This window comes from Glandiceps talaboti, chromosome 21 (assembly GCF_964340395.1).
Source record: "Glandiceps talaboti chromosome 21, keGlaTala1.1, whole genome shotgun sequence".
NCBI lineage: Eukaryota > Metazoa > Hemichordata > Enteropneusta > Spengelidae > Glandiceps > Glandiceps talaboti.
In genome coordinates, this window is record NC_135569.1 from 6,284,471 (window position 1) to 6,306,709 (window position 22,239).

Consider the following 22,239-nt stretch of genomic DNA (forward strand, 5'->3'; position numbering starts at 1 on the left):
TGGGTTTATGGGGAAAAAGAAGAAGTAGTCAGATAAATTAAGTGAAGAATTTCGTAAGATGTAAATAAAAATGAGGCGACAGGTAGACAGACACGTTGCTCGAATGAACGATTGATTCAGAAGTGAATAAATGAATATATATTGATGGATTAGTGAATGAATAGATCAAACATTACATAACCGTTCGATGACGGTACAGAAATGAGTGTCTGTATGTAGTAACAAATTAGTTTGGCTAAATGTAAGTGTGCATCAATATATGTGGAGAAGTTAAGAAGGAATATAAGAACAGAAAAATGGCAAAATAGCACGTTCATGTCCCTTTATCATCTATTTATAAAGTGGTAGGTGTAAACAGTTGGTTAGCCATCATACAAAAATGTCGCTTTTAAACCAAATGATATTTTTTAACTAATTTTACTGTCATGATTGATAATGGAAGAGAGACAAGAAAAATTGATTGGTAGTAATTATATTTTGTTGTGCTTGAATGTACTAATTACTGCCGATTGTATGTGACAAATTGAGTATTTTACTTGGTATTTGTGTCAACGTCATTGCAAAAGATCATTAAGATTCTTAAGTAATTAAATGTGATTGACAGTCTCATTAACTAGCGACCATCTTACAACAAGAGGAGTGTGGTGAATAAAAAAATGAAATGTTGTCTTTCGAACTCTAGCTCCTTTTATGGTAAAGGTAAAGAGAATGGTAAGAATGGCCTTTAGATATTGTAGGCCACTGTCAAACAGAAAACAACATCAGACATATCTGATTAGTTTTACCTAAACAAACGAAAACTCTGGAATGCGCCAGGGTTTGCTCGAAACAAGATAAAGCGTTAAATCATTGGATATACTTTACATGGCAACACCAACAATTTATCGCAATGTAAACATCGCTTTATCGCTGATAGAAATAAATTGATAGTGATCACATTCACCTGGCTTCCCTTGGGTATGTGTTTCGCAAGTTCTCCGTTATAGCCCTTATTTGAAGTTATCACTCATTACAATCATTTTTCTGAGGGGTTGGCTCGTGTCAAGGTTTCAACTTGTGTTTGTTGCTATAATACAATACTTCGGGGAAGCCTTCCATATGCATTGTACTTAATCTAAGTTGTGTTTCATGAAGTGTTGTATTGGTTTGACCTCTAAATTACTCTCTTCCCATGTTTCTTTGATTATTTGTGTTGTCCCTGCTTCTGTGTCGCTGTCTGTACACGACTCATATCACACGACTTACATCATATTGTTTTCCATCTGTATGATTGGCTATCTGTCTGTCTGTCTGTCTGTCTGTGTCTAGGAAACTGAGGTTTTATGACGGATGGCATAGGGTCCACATGAAATGGAGATACATAGGAAGCACACTCACACAGAGCAGTTCAACGGTTTAACTCTATCTGGCCTTACAATAGAAATATAAAGCGTCGTACAGCAAAACTACTTGTCCTGAAACTACTTCTGAATCTAAAAAACTAGAGTACATACATTAAAACAAGTGACTGCTGGTTGTCGCAAATAATGAAATCTCCTTGTCATGTATCTGCCTGCCAGCCCGTCTGCTTGCTTATATATATATATATACATACATACATACATACATACATACATACGTACGTACGTACGTACGGATGGATGGATGGATGGCTCTTAACTGGCTCTTGGCTGGCTGCCTGTCTGCCTGCCTGACCTTCTATCCGCCCGTATCAGCCTGCATTTTCTTTATCCTATTATTAAAAAATTCCTACTCGGCAAGTTTTGATGCATTACAGGACATCTAAAAATATATCTTTTTTATACACAATTAGTTCAGATAAAAAGGGAGACTACATCTAACTCATGAGACATAGATATAAAATGACTTGAACCTTTGTGTTTTTGAGCATTGCATTAACTGGTGTTCTAGTAACATCAGTAAGGCACGTTTTACCTTCTGGCTATCATTACCAAGCACAATTAGATCATTTCTGGTCGTGTAGTCTCTCGTTTAGGAGGCAAAAATGATGCCAAACTCCGTTGATTAATCACAGACTAATATCCTGGGAAGGTGCATTAATCTATGCCAATTATTCAATTCTGTGAATACACGCTTATTATGAAATACACCAAACCTATTAATCTAATTTGGTGTATCTGCCAATTTATGTCAAATATAAACGGATTAGGTTCTTTCGAGAGTTTCCAATTAAAACAATAATTTAGTGTGTGGACAGAGCCAAGCAACACGTATGCGTGTCAAGAATTAAATGCAAGTCAAACAACGATTACAAAACACATACGATAGTTCCGAAACCGCCAATACAGGTAATCGGCATATATCTACTATGCCTGTCTTGATATGCACCTGGCTTTCACCTCCATCGATTTGAGTGCAAGTTTGCATGTTGTAGTATAGGTGAGACCTACTATGCCTGTCTTGAAATGGAAAATTGATAAACTATCATGTGATAACTATAGAAAATAAAAAAACAATAGAAATCTATTAAATGTAATTTTTAAAATAAAATTGTAAAAATGGTATCGAAACTAGTAGGAACAAGGAAGGCCTAGGGACAAGATTGTGAGATTTTCACATGTGGAATATATGGAAGTCTCTCCTTCATGTATGAAATACCTTGAACCTGACCTTGAAAGTAAAACCTATGATATGCATGAGCAAATTCAAGTTCTCGCGAATAGTCAAATGGCGTTCTGTTGTAAATGCCAACAACATTTTGACCTCGTTCACTTTTTGAATCAGTCATTCCTATCTGGACATCAAGGCTGAAACCGATGTATAATTGACATTTGACGTAGAAACTGGTGTTGGACACTTTTGAAGCGAGCTTGATTTTACAATGTGTGCAAACAGACCACGATACTTTAACTAAGGTCGAGATCAGACTTGTGAATCAGTCTTTGCAAATGCAATACGCTGTATAACTAAACAATCGATCTGTTTATATAATGTCTAATTATTGAACTTAGAGCAAATAGATACTTTTTAGGATATAAATACAAGCTTATGCAGTATACCATGCACGAGCTAAGTTGAACAAAAAAAATGAAATATATAATCTGGTCGTTCTACGTCACAACAATGGGCGTCTATGTCACGACAACTCTTGTCTACGTCATTGCTCTGCTGTATTCGAAATATGAGTCAAAATGTTCCAAATCGTTGTTACTTTCCCCGACTTTTCTTTGATAATACTGGCGCTGGTATAATTATGTTATTCTCCAATAATTTTCTTCATTCAGCTGGAAAACACTCGTGACCTAAGGATTGTCTAGCGACTCATCTAGCGAAGCGCAGTGACAAAGTCCCTTTAGGTCACTCGTATTTTCCTTGGCTGAACGAAGAACAAAATTGGGGAACAATATCTAAGTATAGTTTCAATCAAAACTGTCTCATAATTGTACAAGCAACTGTAATGAGCATGTCTTCTTACACAACTTCAACATACAGTAAACAAGACACTCATTCTCGAGTACTTTGTACCCCAAAAGACAAATCAGTGTAATTGACAGTCAGTCTGGAAGCATGCACATGTACGTCATCAACCTTTTCTGTAAAAGCATTTCGATAATAAGTATTTGTTTCTAACCGTAAAATCGTTGAATAGGTATAAAAAAAAGTCTAGCCCTTTTATATCAATTCCATAATCCTATGAACTGAAATATCTCCTGCGAAAAACTCAAATTGTATGTGCATCAAGATCTGTTGGTTGTTTCTATGGTCATACTCTTTAGGTTTTTTGATTTGTTGGCCTGGTGATGCTGTTTTAACAGAGCGAAAACTGGTCAGAATTTGTGTTTTTACTTTTATTTAACCACACAGTCGACTTGGCCATCATATACTAGTGAGCTCGAGTGATGAACATCGAGTTTTACAATTTATACAGGTATTTCCACCACCCTCCCCCCTCCACCCGTCTCAATACATGCACTAGACGTATTTGCTTAAACATTAAGGTGAATGCTTTCTGGTGAAAGTATTGTTTTTTATCCCTCTGAGATGATTGATTAGCTTTGTGCCTCTATTCCTAGTTTGTTTTTATAGTTCAGTATAAGATTAAATGGCCTAGCTAAACATGATATATCTACTGTGTCGTAAAGAATGATAAAGTAGAAGCCTTTATTGAACAGAACGTGATCTTTCATAAAAACACATAAATATGTTATTGTTTATATAACAAAGATCTACAAGCTATAGATCAAATTCGCCTCAGAGAAGAGACATTTGATAGGCGAAATGTTAGCTATTTTCAAGTATTGTCTAAAACTTTCAAGAACGGCTCTTATAGTGTGGTTATTACATGGATTGTGTTAGCACGTCCCACTTTACTGCTGTGTAACTCGAATACAATAAAGCACTTCCTCTTTGTTTAATACTAAGCTTTGACTTAGCATTTACTTCACCATGGGCTGGGGGGGGGGGGGGCGAGCTAGCAGCCTCAATAGTTTTAGTGACAGTAAAACAGGAAATTCTGCTGGACGAAATTGATAAACACAATAATTTTCTTATAAATGAAAACATAATTTCCAGGTTCGGAAGAGCATATAAGAATAGCATGGTCTCTTCTCTGTGTATCAGACTACTTTTGAAGTCCTTATTTAATATTCACATCACTGTGCGCAGACTGTAGGGTAATTTGTCCGGTTCAATGTGGTTTACCAAGTCCGAAAAATCGATACCCTCCTTCAAAACTAATCAACTAACAGCAAAAACATGAAGGAGATCACTTAATGAAAATTGTCCTAAAACACAGAGCATCTTCAATCTCCAAACTCAAAAAAGATACGTGAATAGTGATGAACATGTTACAGTATTACTGCAGTAACTTGAACATTCTATGGTCTACGAAGTGCAAACCTGACTAAGATCAAAGCCAAAATCAGTGATGGAGAATTGCAGTGAATATATGCCTCTTTGCATCTGATATACGGCTACATGCATTTTATTTTATTTGCAGCCTACCCCTACTTTCATAAAAAAAGCTTAATGGTATTTTTCGCTTTAAGCGAATGATTTTTATCACCTTATCTGATCCCACAACATTGTCATATGGAGACTCTTAAAGTGTGTTTGATAATATGCCTGATTTTAACATAATAGTGAACGGTTCTGTCTCATCAGAGAGTGTGGGGAAAATTCTTCAGCAAGTCAGCATTATCGAGAATATATTTTCTTAAGCAAAAGCATCCAATTTATCAGCATTACGGTCTAATGCTTCCAGTATTTATCTGCGAACCGAAAACAATCTTACCTGTTTGCTTTTTTTGAATTACCGAATGGTGGTCATCAATTCCGGGTGGTTAAGCCCTCGCCGTCCGTAATTGGTATATCCCATCTTTCTTTACGCTTCTTTAGCCCCTAGAAACGCTCCATTTAAAGCAGACACGCTGTTAACAAAGCATTTCTCAATCGTCGACGCTTATCTGTGTAATTACCCTTCCTGCTTCAGTAATCATAGGATAGATCTCAAACAAAAGCCGATTACGATCCTGTTTTGTCTTTCTCATTCCATTCCTTGTGCTTTGATCTTATCATGTCCGGGGGAAATGTCAGTGGACGGCATGAATTCATGCTGTTAGCTCCTTTCCTTATATTGTCGCTACACATCAATTTTATCAGTAATGGAGATGGCGTTTTACCATTTATTTTATTGCTAAATCTTTATTCAGCCGATTCAGCTATGTCATCGACATTTTTACAGAATATAGACAGAAACTGAATATGGAGACGATTGCCTTTCACAAAAGCATTCGCTCTCAAGTATTGTACATACACGTATATGCAAGGCAAATATTTAAATAGCGATTTGCAGTGTGCAGGTGCGGTATGCAGGCATGTATGTATGTACACACGTATGTATGTATGTATGTATGTATGTATGTATGTATGTATGTATGTATGTATGTATGTATGTATGTATGTATGCATGCATGCATGTATGTATGTATGTATGTATGTATGTATGTATGTATGTATGTATGTATGTATGTATGTATGTATGTATGTATGTATGTATGTATGTATGTATATTTGTTTGCTTGCTTGCTTGTTTGTTTGTTTATTTGTTTGTTTGTTTGTTATTTGTTTGTCTGTGTGTTTGTTTGTGTGTTTGTGTATGTGTGTGTGTTTGTGTGTGTATGTATGTATGACTCTGTGTCCCATTGCTATAAAAGATTCATCAACTACATGACACTGTGTATTATACTATGCAAAGGGAGAAAGACTGAAGTCACTTCATTACTTGATATTGCTTATAACTTGAAAGATGTGGCATTTCGAAAAGAGTAATTAAGACGCAGTATCGATAATTCATGTGATAGTGTTTGGTCGTTTGGCATTTAGAGACGCTAGGTTTGCCAGAAGTCCCTGTAAATGTACATATGCATTTATCGATCTGTCATACTAGATAACGATGTAGTGAACTTGAAGGTAGGAAGAAATCAGACATGCGTGAATGACCCATATGTGAGTCTGTGCATAAGAATGAATATCCTTCTCAATGAACTATTAAAACTGAATGACCCAAAACAGCAACTGTTCAACAAATAATCAGCTTGTCTACGAAAATCTTGAAAATTTGATTCAAAAGCATCACCTATCTTGTTTTCCTTTTATAGATAAACAAATAAAATATTTGTCAACGTTTCCTGTCTATTAGAATATAACATAATATGTTTACCTGTTTTATATTTTATCGAGTGTTTTCCAAATCAAATAACAAAACGCCAGTTAGTCTACACAAAAAGCATTATATCTAATGCAAATCCGAGTCACGCCAGAGGAAAGAGTGCCCAACAATACGGTTTTTTCATTATTATTACATGCTCAACTAAACTTTTTAAATATATTTGCAAATCGAATGCGAAAGACTATGAAAAGTAATTTTTGTAATCTCACACACCTAAAGTAGATGGATATGGCATAATGATATCAAGTAAACAGATTAAGTAAAATCTTAGTAAAGGATATTTTTTTCAAACACCGATTTCTAAAAAGGTCAATTTATTCAAACAAGTGTGTTCAGATTTATCGGGGTCAATTCCTTTTTGTTTCTTTACAGATTTCTGTCATTACATTGCTTCATGATGTAAAAAGTAAGCTTGTGCACTAACTACACAGAACCTTGCAGATGATAAGCAGTTTTTGAATGTGGTTATTGATGATTTGAACGACGGTACAAAGTTCAAAGTTACTAGAGATTATACTAAATTTAAATTTACACATTGGCATATAGATAAAAATTAAATGATAAAATCAAATTAACACTCTAAAGACCAACACAAGATTTGATGACGTAACAATCAATGACAATCATACATTAATATTTCATTACGTTTGCACTTAAAATGGTTATCAATTTGTTGTCCTGCTGATCAAGTGTCTACAACTATGCACCTTAACATTTCATTGAACGTATTTGCACTCTTCAAACAAATTAACCTTGGTTCTGTCTTAAATCAGTTGCCATCTTGACTATGGAAGCTTGGTATTGCATAAAATATCTGTCTCTAACCGCAGCATGTTCAGTTTGTAGTAAAGGATATGATAGTATCGTAGTACTGTAGTCATTTATTGAGAACTACATCGGTTGTTTTGTACAAAAAAATTCATCGACAAAGGTGACGTCATTTTACATTTCTTATTGGGTGAAACATACCACTTCTGTGTCATTATTGTATGTAGCCATGTTGAAACTTGTCACTACTCCACATCATGTTTAAAACTACGTTATAAATATTGAATTAAGGTAAACAGACTCAAGGAAGTAACTACGCTATCTGAAGTATTTATTTGTATTTCAACGACATTATTTCAATTTTTGGCCTGCTTTCATATGCCAGTGTGTAGAGATTACGTACGTTTATTTTGTATCGATTTTAGCCGGTAGGTTCAATGCTTTTAACAACCAAAATGTAGTTCGATTCTTCTGTCATTTAGGGTTGAAGCATTCGTGCAAGATTGTTATTCACATCTCGCTAGACGTGAGCGTTTCTTGTGCGAGTAGTACTTTAATTTGGAACGAGTGTTGAGAAATGCCCTTAAGTATCTCATCATGTACAGCTTACAGAGTGAGGTTCCTTTAATAAGTCACGTTACTGGAGCCACAAAAGTCACGACAATGATGGGTAATTCGTCTAACAATTGATAAATGTGTTGTAAAATGCTGCAAAATTGCACAATCTACCCTCTGGCTAAAAAAACCGTAATGGTTTCAAATAAAGATTATACTACACTACTTGCACAGATGGTTCGTTCATACGTAAAGAATATGCGTAGTCCTTCTATAAGGCTATGGTTTGATCATGAGACATAGAGATACTAGATATTGTACTTTTAGCAATGCTGTGTTTTGTTTGAAGAACTGACAGAGATATAAACCTAAGAATTGAAATAACAAGAAAGGACGTACATAGAAAGTCGATAAAATTGATATAACTGGCGACATATGAATGTACATTGGATATTATTTTCTTGAAATCATGTTTGTTTTCAGCAAGTAAGGCCATTAAGAAAACTTCTTGAGTAAAGAATTACATGTTGACAGCCCAACCTGTAGTTTGAATTACATTTCGATTAATATCTCTGTTCCCATACACCGTACTCTATTATTCAAAGCTGCCATAAGTTTATAATAATATCTGTAGGCTACACATCGATAAAAGTAACAAACAAGTCTGACGCAGATGAATATAATTAATGATGTTGGCCAAGAATGTAATTAATTTCAACAAGGATACAATTAGGAGGCGAGCATAAAAACAACTTATTACATTTATAAAATCGATGGACAATTCGTTGGTTATATAAGTTGCCTTTTATAACTAAAAAATGATGGAAATTTGAAGATGTATATTTTGATCAAAGTAATCAAGATTAGATAATCTGGGATCTGGTGCATGCTGGTAATAAAGACGAGCTTGCATTTTAAGGAAACATTAGGGTTGCTTGTTTGTTTATTTGTTAATAGACGGTGAAAATCTCCACTGTTTCTGTATGATGCTCAACTATTTGGGCCCTCACTTCCTGTTCCAAAACGCTTGCAAACTGCGTTCCCAGTGGCCAAATCTTGAAATCCTTTAAGATAACTGGAATGTGGGGATATGATTGTATATTTTATTGGTGATCATTGCATCGACAAAATCTGCATATTTTTTTACAAAAATTATCTCCAGTAAAGTACACAGAAACGAAAATTCTAAATTTATGAATGTATATCAATGTTGCAAAACCTAATTCTCTCAATTTGTTTTATTGCAGTCTGCGGAAATGGAAAAATTCAAAGACTGGTTTCAAGGAGAAGTTTCAGAGTTTGCATCAGAATTGGCACAGGAAATATGGAAAAAATACTCACGAGTTGAAGCTAGACAACCACAAGATGATGATATCAAACGCGGAAGCAGAACCAGGGGCTGCAGCAGTAAATGGAGCGGCTGGAAATTTATGGGTGGATGCCATTGAGTTTACTTCGCATGACTGTTGTTTGTTCACATTTAGATATGACTGACAGTACGTCAACTTCAATAGTACCGTCAGATTCTTTGAAACTTGATTTTAATGATGTTATTTTACAAGCCCTGCAATGACTATGTATATGTATGCTAGCTTTAATACTTGGACACCAACTTATCTTTATTTTTCTCTCTCTCCGAGAAGGCTTTCGGTTCACTAGATCATCCGATATCAGGAAAAATCATAACACAATTTAGAAGTCATTTTCTTTGCAAAGTCGTTACTTAAGACTTTGGAACTTTAATTGTTGTATAACTAGTTTAGGTGAATTTTACGAAGAGAGACTTACTGGTCAGGCTCGATCGGGAAAAAATAATGAGAACCAGTTTTTGAATAGTAGACTCTAAGAATTAGATGAACAAAATAGGGGGTGTGTGAGTCATAAACATCTACACCTTTTGCCCAGTGATATTTGTCCAGGAGAGCCCGTTTTTAAATTGGACTTTCAACATTGATAGATGACCTCCTACCATCTCTCTTTACAAATTGAGATGTATCCCTCCGCAGGGAATATAGTTGCTAAGTGTCAATTAAAATGCTCATCCGATCGCTCTTTACTGTAGCCCTTTTTTGAAATGAATTCGTCAATACATTAACGATAATGGCATGTGGTGTTTCTTTAGAACAATAGATCTGGAAATACCGAAGGCACTCGATTTTGGATACTGAACTCTCTCTTCTTCGCCTATAGAGGGATACACCTCGTTTTACTTCACTGCATGTTTTCATAGGCCACGAAACTTTTATGATTTTACTTTTCACTCCGAATCATTATTGTATAAAATTATAGGGAAATAAAAGTTATTGTTGGTAGAATATTGCATTGAATTTTTTAGAACATCTCACCAATCTGTCTGATTCTGATATTATTGATATGCAGACATGTTTCACATGGTAGTACCGGTATGAATGAGAGCTAGATTGGTATTCTATGCTAAAACAAATATGAAATATGATAATCGATGTGTGTAGTTATTTATTTTTTAGTGGTAGTCATTAACACACTGGAAACGGCTTCAAGCAACCGGAAGTAGATAGCAAATATTATCAGACATCCGGAAGTAGATGACCCGCCATCTTGTTTAGTATTCACTATCACTGATGAGAAATACAATGGCGTGGGGCTGGCAATTTTGATTTAAACCATGCTGATTTTAGCTTGAAGACATTTATACTGTAGACTGCGTTTTAATGACAGTGAAATTAACCTTTAACTCAGAAGAAAACGATTCAAGAAAGGGTTAATGCTGAAGAACAAGAAGTGTGGGTTGTGTTATATCTAAGCAAGAAATTCATCTATGTAACCTAGAAGTACGTGTGTGTCTGTGCATATTAAAATGTGCCATGTACTAGAATAGGTATGGCAGAATTATACTCGTAGAAAATTATGAAAACTTTTGACTAGCTTGAGGGCTCTGAAATAAATACAGCTGGTAGCTCAACGAAAGGCAATCTGAAAACTGTTTAAAATAACAACATTTTTTATAGTTCTCATCATAACCAGAATAATTCATTCTAGTTTTGAGTCACAGGACTTGTAAATTTGACAATAATATTTACAAAGGTTACATCAACAAGACATTAAAGAGATTCAATTTAAATTGGAGGTGATCTGTTACGGTTTAATATTAATATAATGTGGTCAATCATGAATGATACGAATACTTGCGTCACTCAAGGATGATTGACGGTCCACCAAGGAGTCTTGCAGTATTTGTGAGTCGTCAAAATTCGGATTTTCTTTTAAATAGTAAAAATTGATGACACATTTGATAATTGTCTCCATGAATTGAAGATATCGCCTGTGCACAAGTGAAGGAGAAACTATTGAATTACAAAGCCACATTATCCAAAAAAAGCATACTTCACAAACGATGTTTTTTCGCCCAATAAACTATACTTTTCAGCTAAATCACGTGACTGCCAATCATTACATCATTGGTCATTAACGGAACGTCAAACGAGAGGCAATGCCACTCAATTGAGTTTTCGAAACGTTTCTCTAACGAAGCTATTTATGTCCATAGAAAGCGATTTGCTGCTTGATATGAATAGAAATTTAGATTATTCCAGGGGGAAATAAGTCCTTACCTTAATTAACAATTTAGGTATTGAAATAAAAAGAGTTCAGTGATTTATAAACACGCTTTAGTTGTAAATAAAGCAAAAAGAAAGAGTTTGACGTTAGTCTTCGTAATTTGGACATGAAGGTATAATGAGGATCTCATACAATAACCGTGTGATCTTGATATCTGAGTTTCTCCCATCTCAAACAAGCTTGTTCACATCAGTGTATTTTCAGTGCATTGACAGTTTTCAATGCGAGTCTAACTAGATCTTTAAAATACTACATTTTCACTACTTTTTCACAACAATCACCACATGTTAAAGCTGATGACAGACTCGTTATAAAATAAAGACACATAAATACACAGCGCTCTTTAGTTTTCTTGCAAACCCTCACAAAAAATTCAATGCTAAAACTTCAAATCTCCAAATTTCATCATTCAATACACGTTGATGGTCACATGTTCAGAGGAGCTATCCCTAACGACCAGTTTCTTGAAATCAAGTAATTAAACTCAGTTCTCGATGGGTTTTCACATCAAATTAAACTTCATAACGTGACTACGCCATGCCACTTGATATCAGAATTGATACAGATTGCCATCCGTCGAATTAAACGAGAATGACTCTGTAGTAAACACAGTCTCATGTCTATGTCCCTATTGGTGTGAGTTGCTAACAAGGTTTGATCTGTTACTGAGATATGGTGATCGCTGTAGCTTTTGTCAGCACAACACATTTCTCATGAAAACGACTAAAAATGTAGTATTCCATAATTTATCGTCATATTTCAAATTCATTTTAGGCCACAATCATGATAATTGTAAATTAGTTTTGAGCTGCTGCAAAAATAGAGTGTCGTCTGGCGTGACAAAACACTTACTAACACTGCTACATTTTATCGTCTGGTGCGACAAAACACTTACTAACACTGCTACATTTTGTCGTCTGGCTCAACAAAAATCTTACTAACATTGCTATATTTTATCGTCTGGCGCGACAAAACACTTACTAACATTGCTACATTTTATCGTCTGGTGAGACAAAACTCTTACTGACATTGCTACATTTCATCGCCTGGCACGTCAAAATGTTTACCATAACTGCTACACTTTATCGTCTGAGGCGACAAAAATCTAACATTTTCTTTGCGTGGACTATTCTGAGGTGATCTGCACCTTTAGAAGGATTAAAATGTAACACTGATTATTAACTTCTTCTCTTCTAAATTCATGCCAGACGATAAAATGTAGCGATGTGATTTTTGTCGAGTTAAACAACATTATGTTACACGTCAACTGGCTTCTCTTATAAATGGCGATAAACACGCGAGGTCCATTTTCTCTGAAAGAGTGGAAAGGGATTTAAAGAAGAAGAAACATGATCTAATAAAAATGAACGTGGGAGAAATGAATTTGTGAGACTTAACTTTCAAGGCTTCGGCTTAATTTCATTGGTCACGATCTTTTACAGGCAAACCGGATTAACTTGGACTTGATCAAAGACAGATCAACTGGCATATAAAGTGAGACAGGTAATGTTTCGCTTTTATTGGTGATGACTTAGAATTCAATATGCCTTAATATTGGAACCCAGTAACAAAATTTTAACTCTGTCTAATGATGAGATCATACTCCCTAGTTTGGTGATCAATCTCTTTTAATTGTAGTACAGTGTTGACAATAACAGCATCGTCAACTTCAAGTTCTTAAATTATTTGTCATATGTATGTGTTGCGTGTGTATGTGTTGCGTGTGTATGTATTGCGTGTGTGCGCGCGCGCGCGTGTGTGTGTGTGTGTGTGAGTGAGTGAGTGAGTGAGTGAGTGAGTGAGTGAGTGAGTGAGTGAGTGAGTGAGTGAATGAATGAATGAATGAATGAATGAATGAATGAATGAGAAGTTAATATTTAGCAAGATTTCACGTCTTTAATAGACTTTAAAGACAATGTTGCAATAGTTAACTACAGTACAATTGTAAGCTAACATGACAAGGCACGTATGTACGGTATGGTTTGTTTTTCTCTTGAATAAGATAATCCTGTTTCCACGACTATTTACATCGTCTCAAAAGTGGTGGCAATGTATAAAACTTCAACTTTAACTCTGTTATATTAACTGTTTGCCAAAGTTAATCATAACAGTTCATTTCTTGATAATATCTACAACACACGTGGTAGTAACATTCCTCTTATCAAATGAAATTTAGAGCAATTTGTCAAGTAGATTCCAGTGATACAAAAGAAATTATAAGATCGCTGCAACATCGTGATTTAAGACATGGATAAAACAATCGATAAAGTATCAGCCAATATATCCACCATTGATTTCATATAGCACATCTTACTTCATGTGGGAGCCCCGAGCCCTAGTTCAGATATGCGCATGCGCGCAATTCATGTTTTGCAGAATCCCATCAGATAAACCTTGTTGATATTTCCATTGGAATAATACATTTGATTTCGCCCCTCGCACATTACCCCCTGGTCATCCCCCCCCAGCCTTTCACCTCCCCCTCCTTAATCGATTATGAATCAATTTTTTTTGCTATTTTAAGTAACGGGCTTCATGCTATATATACCTTACGTACAGCTATATAATAATCTTGTGTTGGTAAACGAATGGAGTTTACATTTCAATGCATTGACGATTGTGGTGATATTGTAACAAAAAGAGATCAACGTTATATCTACTACTGCTCACTTAATTCTCACACAGATCTTATTCTCTCTATACAACAAACTCTTTCCACTTTTGCATCAGGTACCAGGATTGTCGATAAGGAGTAACTCAGACTGTACACAATGTTCATGGTTAACATGAAACCATTTTAGAAGTAGCTACGGAGAAAGATGGAAGATCCTTCCTAGGCCTAGCTGTCTCCTTCAGCTTGCTCCCTTACTTTATTCCAATGTTAAAGTCTTATAAACATAAAATATGCAATACTCAGATGATTGGATGATAAACTCATCAACACTATAAATGAATAAACCAAAGAGTGTTGACTTCTTATTGACAAATGTGAAAAGTGGCTAAATTATGTGGTAGCGCCATCGCTCAGCCAGCTGCCTCAGTGATACTTGTTAATCTTTTAATAACTTTGAATGTTGTCATCTCTCGATCAGAGTTCTATTCGCGGAATACAAACATTGTTCTACGCATTACGTCATGACAGCTGAGAATTCAGTGACCTCGCGTGACATCGAAACTTTGCGAATATCAGAAAGTTGTGTTATGTCATCTGTAACATAATTACCATAGCCTTACATACTACTACATACCGATTGTGCCGTCTGAAACAAATTTCGATTTTAGCCAATTTAGTTAGGGGATGGGGTGGGGGGCGTCTGAAGTCTAACTAAAATAATTTAGCTTTCATCCTACATTGAACTATTGATCTCGCCCCTTACTGACTGCATTTATCAACTTACCTCTTCCAATACTACAGCGTATTTCTTACGGTGCCATTTTGTCTAACTAGTGATATTTAATACATTTTCATTGAAAGGTCGCCTTGAAAATTTTACAACTATCATTTAATAGTTAATCATCCTAGCTAGAGGCGAGGATAGTCATACAAAATCTATATCAATTACCTTATATCATTTTCACAGATGACACTTTCATTTCTGACCTGATTAATTATTAATTCATACCCCGCACAAATAAACTTTATAGGGGAGAGATTAAATTTAAACATTATTGAGATATTTATTATATCTAAACATCGGCACATGTAGAGTTTGAAGAGAAAACACAGAGTCCAGCGAGTATGGTGTAGTCTATTGATGATTTTATTTTATTTGATTTTATTTGATTTTTTTGTGGTTTATAAACACAGATTTGTTGTTGTTGTTGTTGTTGTTGTTGTTGTTGTCGTCGTCGTCGTCGTTGTTGTTGTTGTTGTTGTTGTTGTTGTTGTTGTTGTTGTTGCAGTTATTGTTGCTATAGATGTTGTTCAATCGCTGGCTAGTCTTTTCTTATGGCTGAATATGCACTTTCTTTATTCAATGAATACAGACCACGTCCTGTCTTCTATTCAATTCCCTTTATCTGAAGGAAACCATTTCTCATCTCAGAATGGAAATAAACGAAAAAAGGAGGGATTTCAACCGATGAAAACTTAGTGTTTTGCTACTTACTGCGTCTAACGATGCTGGGAATCTAGTCACCTGGCAATTGGTGTGAACTTTTCTCTCCACACAACGAAGTTTCAGATAACATGTAGAACTTCCTCAAGAATTCAATATTAGGTACATGCATATACATGAACATGTCGAGTGATTTGCTAAGAGCGTGTCATTTTTCATCTCAGCTGCAGTGAGTGCACCTGGCAGACGATCGTGAGAATTAGACAAACATGATTAACAGACCACACGATTGACAACTTGTTATGGATAAATCCTTAATCTTGATTGCTCAATTGTAACATGTTTATTGATAAATGACCTCTCCTTATCAGTAATCACTTACTGTTATAGCTTGCAGGCTATGACAGCTGTCAATTCTCCCTTGTGGCTTCAAGAACCCAAATTAAATGGTCTTTTTATGACAACTTTAGCCAATATGGCCGTTCCAGAACAGAAGTAATACTCCGATACCCACCCTCTCTAGGGAACCTAAAGTATTTAGAACCATTGTCGCGAGGCAATATACATTTTTAAAATTTAGCGTCTTCATTGGAGTATGTGGTTAGCGAGACATTCCATTTTTCATGAACCATGTTACCACAAGTAAACCACTTTCAGAGAAATAACTTTTTACCTACGGATATTTGTGCCCTATTTATTTATTACTTTCCTACTGCTGTCCTCATGTTTCTTTTGACTACCTTAAATGCGTTTTGTAGATCATTTTCTTGAAACATGTCATGAAATTTATCCTGCATTCTAACATCCCTAACCCTAATTTCACAGTTTCCATCATTTTACCAACTTTATCCTGCATTCTAACATCGCTAACCCTAATGTCACAGTCTCCATCATATTATCAACTTTATCCTGTATTCTAACATCGCTAACCCTAATGTCACAGTCTCCACCATTTTATCAATTTTATCCTGTATTCTAACATCCCTAACCCTAATATCACAGTTTCCTTCACTATATCAACTTTATCCTGTATTCTAACATCCCTAACCCTAATGTCACAGTCTCCATCATATTATCAACTTTATCCTGTATTCTAACATCCCTAACCATAATGTCACAGTTTCCTTCATTTTATCAACTTTATCCTGTATTCTAACATCACTAACCCTAATGTCACAGTCTCCATCATTTTATCAAATGTATCCTTATTCTAACATCCCTAACTCAAATATCACAGTTTCCTTCATTTTATCAATCTTATCCTGTATTCTAACACCCCTAACCCTAATATCACAGTTTCCTTCACTTTATCAACTTTATCCTGTATTCTAACATCCCTAACCCTAATATCACAGTTTCCATCATTTACCAACTTTATCCTGCATTCTAACATCCCTAACCCTAATGTCACAGTTTCCATCATTTACCAACTTTATCCTGCATTCTAACATCCCTAACCCAAATGTCACAGTCGCCATCATTTCACCTGACTTCTAGAATAAGCCCCGCACTACACAACATAATTTAAGTCAGTCAGCACATTTAAACGGTCAGCTCAAAAGGTGTATCACTTCTGCCTATGTTTAAAATTTCCACTTAATAGATTGTTACCATGCCTTAATATTGCCGACCCAATTTCAGGAAAACATAGTCACAACGTTAACGTTAACTAAATATCACAGTAATGATTAGCTATCAAATCGAAGAAAGCAAAGCACTATTTTATATGTCTGCATGCTCATATAGCGTCCCTAATTGATTTGTCGTGGTATTGTAGGGTTTCTAGGAATGATAGTCTTCCTTCATGCCAATCGATCGCCAGTCGTCGACGACTAAAATTCAATTTGTTGATTAAATTAAGGAGGATATAACTGTACAAAAACGTAGGCAGTAATGATAGTTATTTAGGCTAATAGATGCCATAAGGTGATTTCATCCATTAAGGTCAAGAGAAGGGCGTAACATTTATTTTTAGAGGGCAGCGTACTAAGTTCTTAGTCGGGTTATAACGTAACAGAGGCTGCGACTGTGGGTCATATTAACTGCATCTTTTATTTGTGAACGTAGAGGGCAGTCTACTAATGATTTGAACAAGTTGGGTTAATAGAAACGTACCAAGGCTTTAGATCAAACCTAACGGGAATTAAAGGTCGAACTGTAAAAATACACAAAAACGGTAAAAATGGTATGACAGAAATGTTTGACTTACTTACAAGACATATACATGCAACTATAAGAAATTTGAATACAACATGAAATATCTAACACTACATTTTTACTCCGTGCTTTCCGCAGCTGCAGTGGAGGGGAGACTCATCACCTCAAGTACATGCAATGTACACAGACGCGTGCATGCATGCATACATACAGACAGACAGACAGACAGACAGACAGACAGACAGACAGACAGACAGACAGACAGACAGACATACATACATACATACATACATACATACATACATACATACATACATACATACATACATACATACACAGCTGTCAACATCCAATCACAACATATAAAGTTCAGTATACAAACATCTCAAACTGGTCCATGCTCAGACCGCTTATTCGATTGTGCCCTTTCAAAATCGAGGTGTGAAATAAGTTGGCAATCCGAGTAGTTGACAGGCAATTAAACTAATTAGAAGGATTTGGCCGTTTCCAATAAATACTTGGTACATCTTTCAAGAACCAAAACTAAGGAAATATTCAAAATATCTTCCAAAATTGATCGTGCGCAAAGATCATTGTGTCGCTTTATTCTTACACAATGAGCACGCCACCAACGTCTGTAGTTTCCAGTCTACTAATGCCATCTCATCTGCGGGTCGTATCCAGTTATCGTTTCACACAGAAAAATACAATTGAATTTTCAAACAAAGTTATTTTACTCAAATAAAGAATGAAAAAAAGCTCGGAGACAAGCAAGTATAGCATAAACAAAGGTCACGATTTTTGAAAGAATGACGTCACAAGTTCATTACAATTATGCTAATTTAAGGAGATTATTCATAATTCGAGAAATTTGACGAATGAAACTTGAAAAGCACACCTTGCGAATTTTTTCTCTAAAATTAAAGTAAAATAGATCCAATCGTTATTGACTACCTGTTAGGAACACAAGTATGCTTTTGAAATCACACTAGGATAAGGAAGGTTTTTTTCGTCAGCAAATACTCCACTATACGTTTCTGTGCAGTACCACTATGTTATATTTAAAAAAAATTTCCATTCAAATTTTCATTTTCAATTGTTCGATCATATAGCCTACTAAGGTAATCAACTTCTCTTGTTGAAAATAGATTATGATTCACAGGTCGAAAATCTTCACCACATTTGAGGAGCAGATTATTGGGTGCGGACCCAAAATCTTTTTTTTTATTAAATTTGTTGTACCATACTAGGTGTACATCTACACAACTATGTTTACCCACTGGTGATTCAATACTGTACAGGGTGTATAGTATTATTAGTAAATCTTTAAATCTAGCTAAACAGTTTTAAAAACGTTCCACTTGCAGTAGGTGTAGCTTTAAGAAGGGGTTCGTCATAATACAATTAGTGTGGTTAAAATCGACTAATTCAATATCAATTAATTTCAGACTCCCATGATGTTTGGCTTCTCGTTGTCAAGGCAAACTGACGGACTTTTCTTACCACAGCATTAAATTTCATGGCACATCTTTTTTTCGTGAAAGAGGCTAAATAACTTGACTCAAACATCTAAATATGTAAATTTAATAATCCCATATCTTAGTGGTAAAAACGCTGTCAGCATCTTTTCGTTTCGCCAAGGCATTTCCTCGACCAAATCTATCTGTTTCTTTTTTCTCTGTCCCTTTCTTTTCGTTAACCTCTGCTCTCACTTTCATAAATGCCTGAACTGCTTTCATCTTAGCTTTCACGGGTTTCAATCTTAGAACCCCTGATTGTTTGAGGCGGTATTTCAGTGGTGCGTCCTTATTACGGAACAGTGCAGAGGTTGACATGTTCCTGTCGATAAGCACAGAGCTTTCAGATTTAGCGTTCTCTAAGAGTGCTAATGCGCGCCTCTTTCTCCTTTCATCCGGGTCAATCTCGTTAAGGGCTTCCTTTCTCTCTTTTGTCAAGTGTCTATACACTTTACCGTTGTATAGTCCGTACGGGGGTAGCCTCCCCATTTTTGGTGTCCGCCGTAAATGGTAACAATCGCCGGTTAGTCTGTTTTTAGCTTTTTGTATTTTTCTTTTCTTCATAATCTTTTCTTTATTTTTTTCAGAGCTATCGTTGGCATTTTTTACTTCGTCTATCACATGTGCATCTATATCAGGTACAATTTCGTCGATAGGCTCGTTTTCGTTTGGTTGGCTTTGCTGTTCAGCAGGTGCATTATTTGTGTCTCTTGGCGAGGAAGTCAATGTCTTTTCATTTTCCCTACTTTTAGTTTTTCTCTCCCCGTCCCGTACATCGCATTCGTCTTTTTTAGGCTCGCTACTCTTCCTGTTCTCTTTATCATGGTTGGTGTCATCTTCACGTTTAGAGTCAGATTTCGCGTTCAGTTCTTTTTCTGATTGTTTAGTCTCTGTAATGGCGGGCAACGGCGGCAGTAAGCGCCTTCGAGTCACTTTGGGTTGAGTCGGCGTCGGTTTCGTCCTCATTTCGGTATGCCGCTTCCCAACATTGTAGAGCGCCCTCTTGTACACTTCATAACCTTGCACATCTGTCTCTAGGTGGCGCTGTACACGGGCAAATCTCAATTCCTGCAGTCTTTCCTCATAATCCATTTGGTGTACAAATTTTTCACACCTTTGTTGTTCCTGTGAATTCAAGACAAACGCTCTTCGACGTATTTTCTCACTAATAGGAAACATCGACCGTATTTTACTGGTCGGCATTGTCTGATTAATTTTAGCCTTGGAGATACTCACTTCAAATGACGTCATGGTCGTTGTTTTCTTTACCGTTTCCAGTAAAAATATAACTAAACTGAAGTCAGCTACACGGTTAATTTATGGGGATTGGAATCATCTGGAAAAAAATACAGAGAACACTGAAGTTAGTCATGTTTTTAACCTTTCCCTGAATACAATCGACCACTAATAACATGTACAATATCTAATCTTGAACATTGTAACAATTTTCAGTGATTCAATCGAAAAAAAAATTCAGTTACAACCGGTGTAGCTTTAATATGAATTCGGAAATTCCATTTGAAAATATTCCTATCAACTTACAGTGACTTTTAAAAGTATACACCTTTGGAAGACGTGGTGCGGTTATTAAGTGTACAAAATATGAAGCTGGTGACGTCATCACCATGATAATTTGTCTTCTAAGTTTTATCAGAAGTATCCAGCTTCGCTAAATATTTCAAAATACAAGCCCTATTCCATTATACTCCTATGTGCTGAAGCTGTTGAAGTATTTAACATTTCCGATTCCACTCGCAGTGTATAGTAGTAGAAATCGTCGACGACGCGTATATGAGAGATTTTGACATAAATTCCTAATGTATTCATCAAATATAGCTTGATTACGGATACCATAACTATGGAAACCAGTCGGCCATGAAAAAACTTACGTAAACAGAAAACGGTGTGAATAGATTCTGTGCACTCTTATGTATCGCATAGAGAGGCGATGCTTTGTGTAAGTGCATATTGTGTAATTGTGAGAAAAAACTGAAAAGTGAATTTATAATGATTGCATATAATACAACAAAACCAATATTAAATATTATCATAACATGTGTGATTTAAAATTGATGTTTTATATGGGTTCTATGTTAGCTGAACGTATGTCTCTGTGTATATATGTCTCTCTGTATGTATGTATGTATGTATGTATGTATGTATGTATGTATGTATGTATGTATGTATGTATGTATGTATGTATGTATGTATGTATGTATGTATGTATGCATGTATGCATTGATGTAGGTATGTAGGTATGTATGTATGTATGTATGTATGTATGTATGTATGTATGTATGTATGCATTGATGTAGGTATGTAGGTATGTATGTATGTATGTATGTATGTATGTATGTATGTATGTATGTATGCATTGATGTAGGTATGTAGGTATGTAGGTATGTATGTATGTATGTATGTATGTATGTATGTATGTATGTATGTATGTATGTATGTACAGTGTATGATGCCATGACGGAAGTCAGAACACAAGACACCAGCGATTTGCATTACAATTAAGGAAAGTCGATTTGAAAATTAAAAACTCTTAAGATATTAATGTCTACTAGTGTGCAAACTGTTATTCCTTCAGTTCTAAATTGGTCGTTTGTCTTGCACTATTTGTCTTAGTCATGTTAGTCATTGTCACCAGTAGGTGCTTTACTGATAATCGACTCCAATAATGGGTGACGTCGGCATCGCCGGGTTGTGCTTTGCTTTTAATAACTGGAATAAAACGGCAAATGCTTACGACAAATGACAGTTTAGTTCACGTGTTTTATTGGCAAAGCCTCGGAAATTTAATTGACTCTTTCATTAACAACAAAATAACGCCCTTTTTGAGGTCAATAGTTTTATTTAACACCTGTGTAGTAACTCAATAATGCACCATTTT

The 22,239-nt window shown here is 35.6% G+C and overlaps 1 protein-coding gene across 1 annotated transcript in view; it reads left to right on the forward strand.

Moving 5' to 3' along the window:
* Positions 1 to 10,320, forward strand: part of LOC144451532 (uncharacterized) — a 33,429-nt gene extending 23,109 nt beyond the window's left edge. Inside the window, exon 2 of the mRNA XM_078142407.1 lies at positions 9,262 to 10,320. Within this exon, the coding sequence (XP_077998533.1) occupies positions 9,262 to 9,462 (201 nt within the window). The 3' untranslated portion in view covers positions 9,463 to 10,320. The remainder of the gene's footprint in view (positions 1 to 9,261) is intronic.
* Positions 10,321 to 22,239: the final 11,919 nt, after the last annotated feature.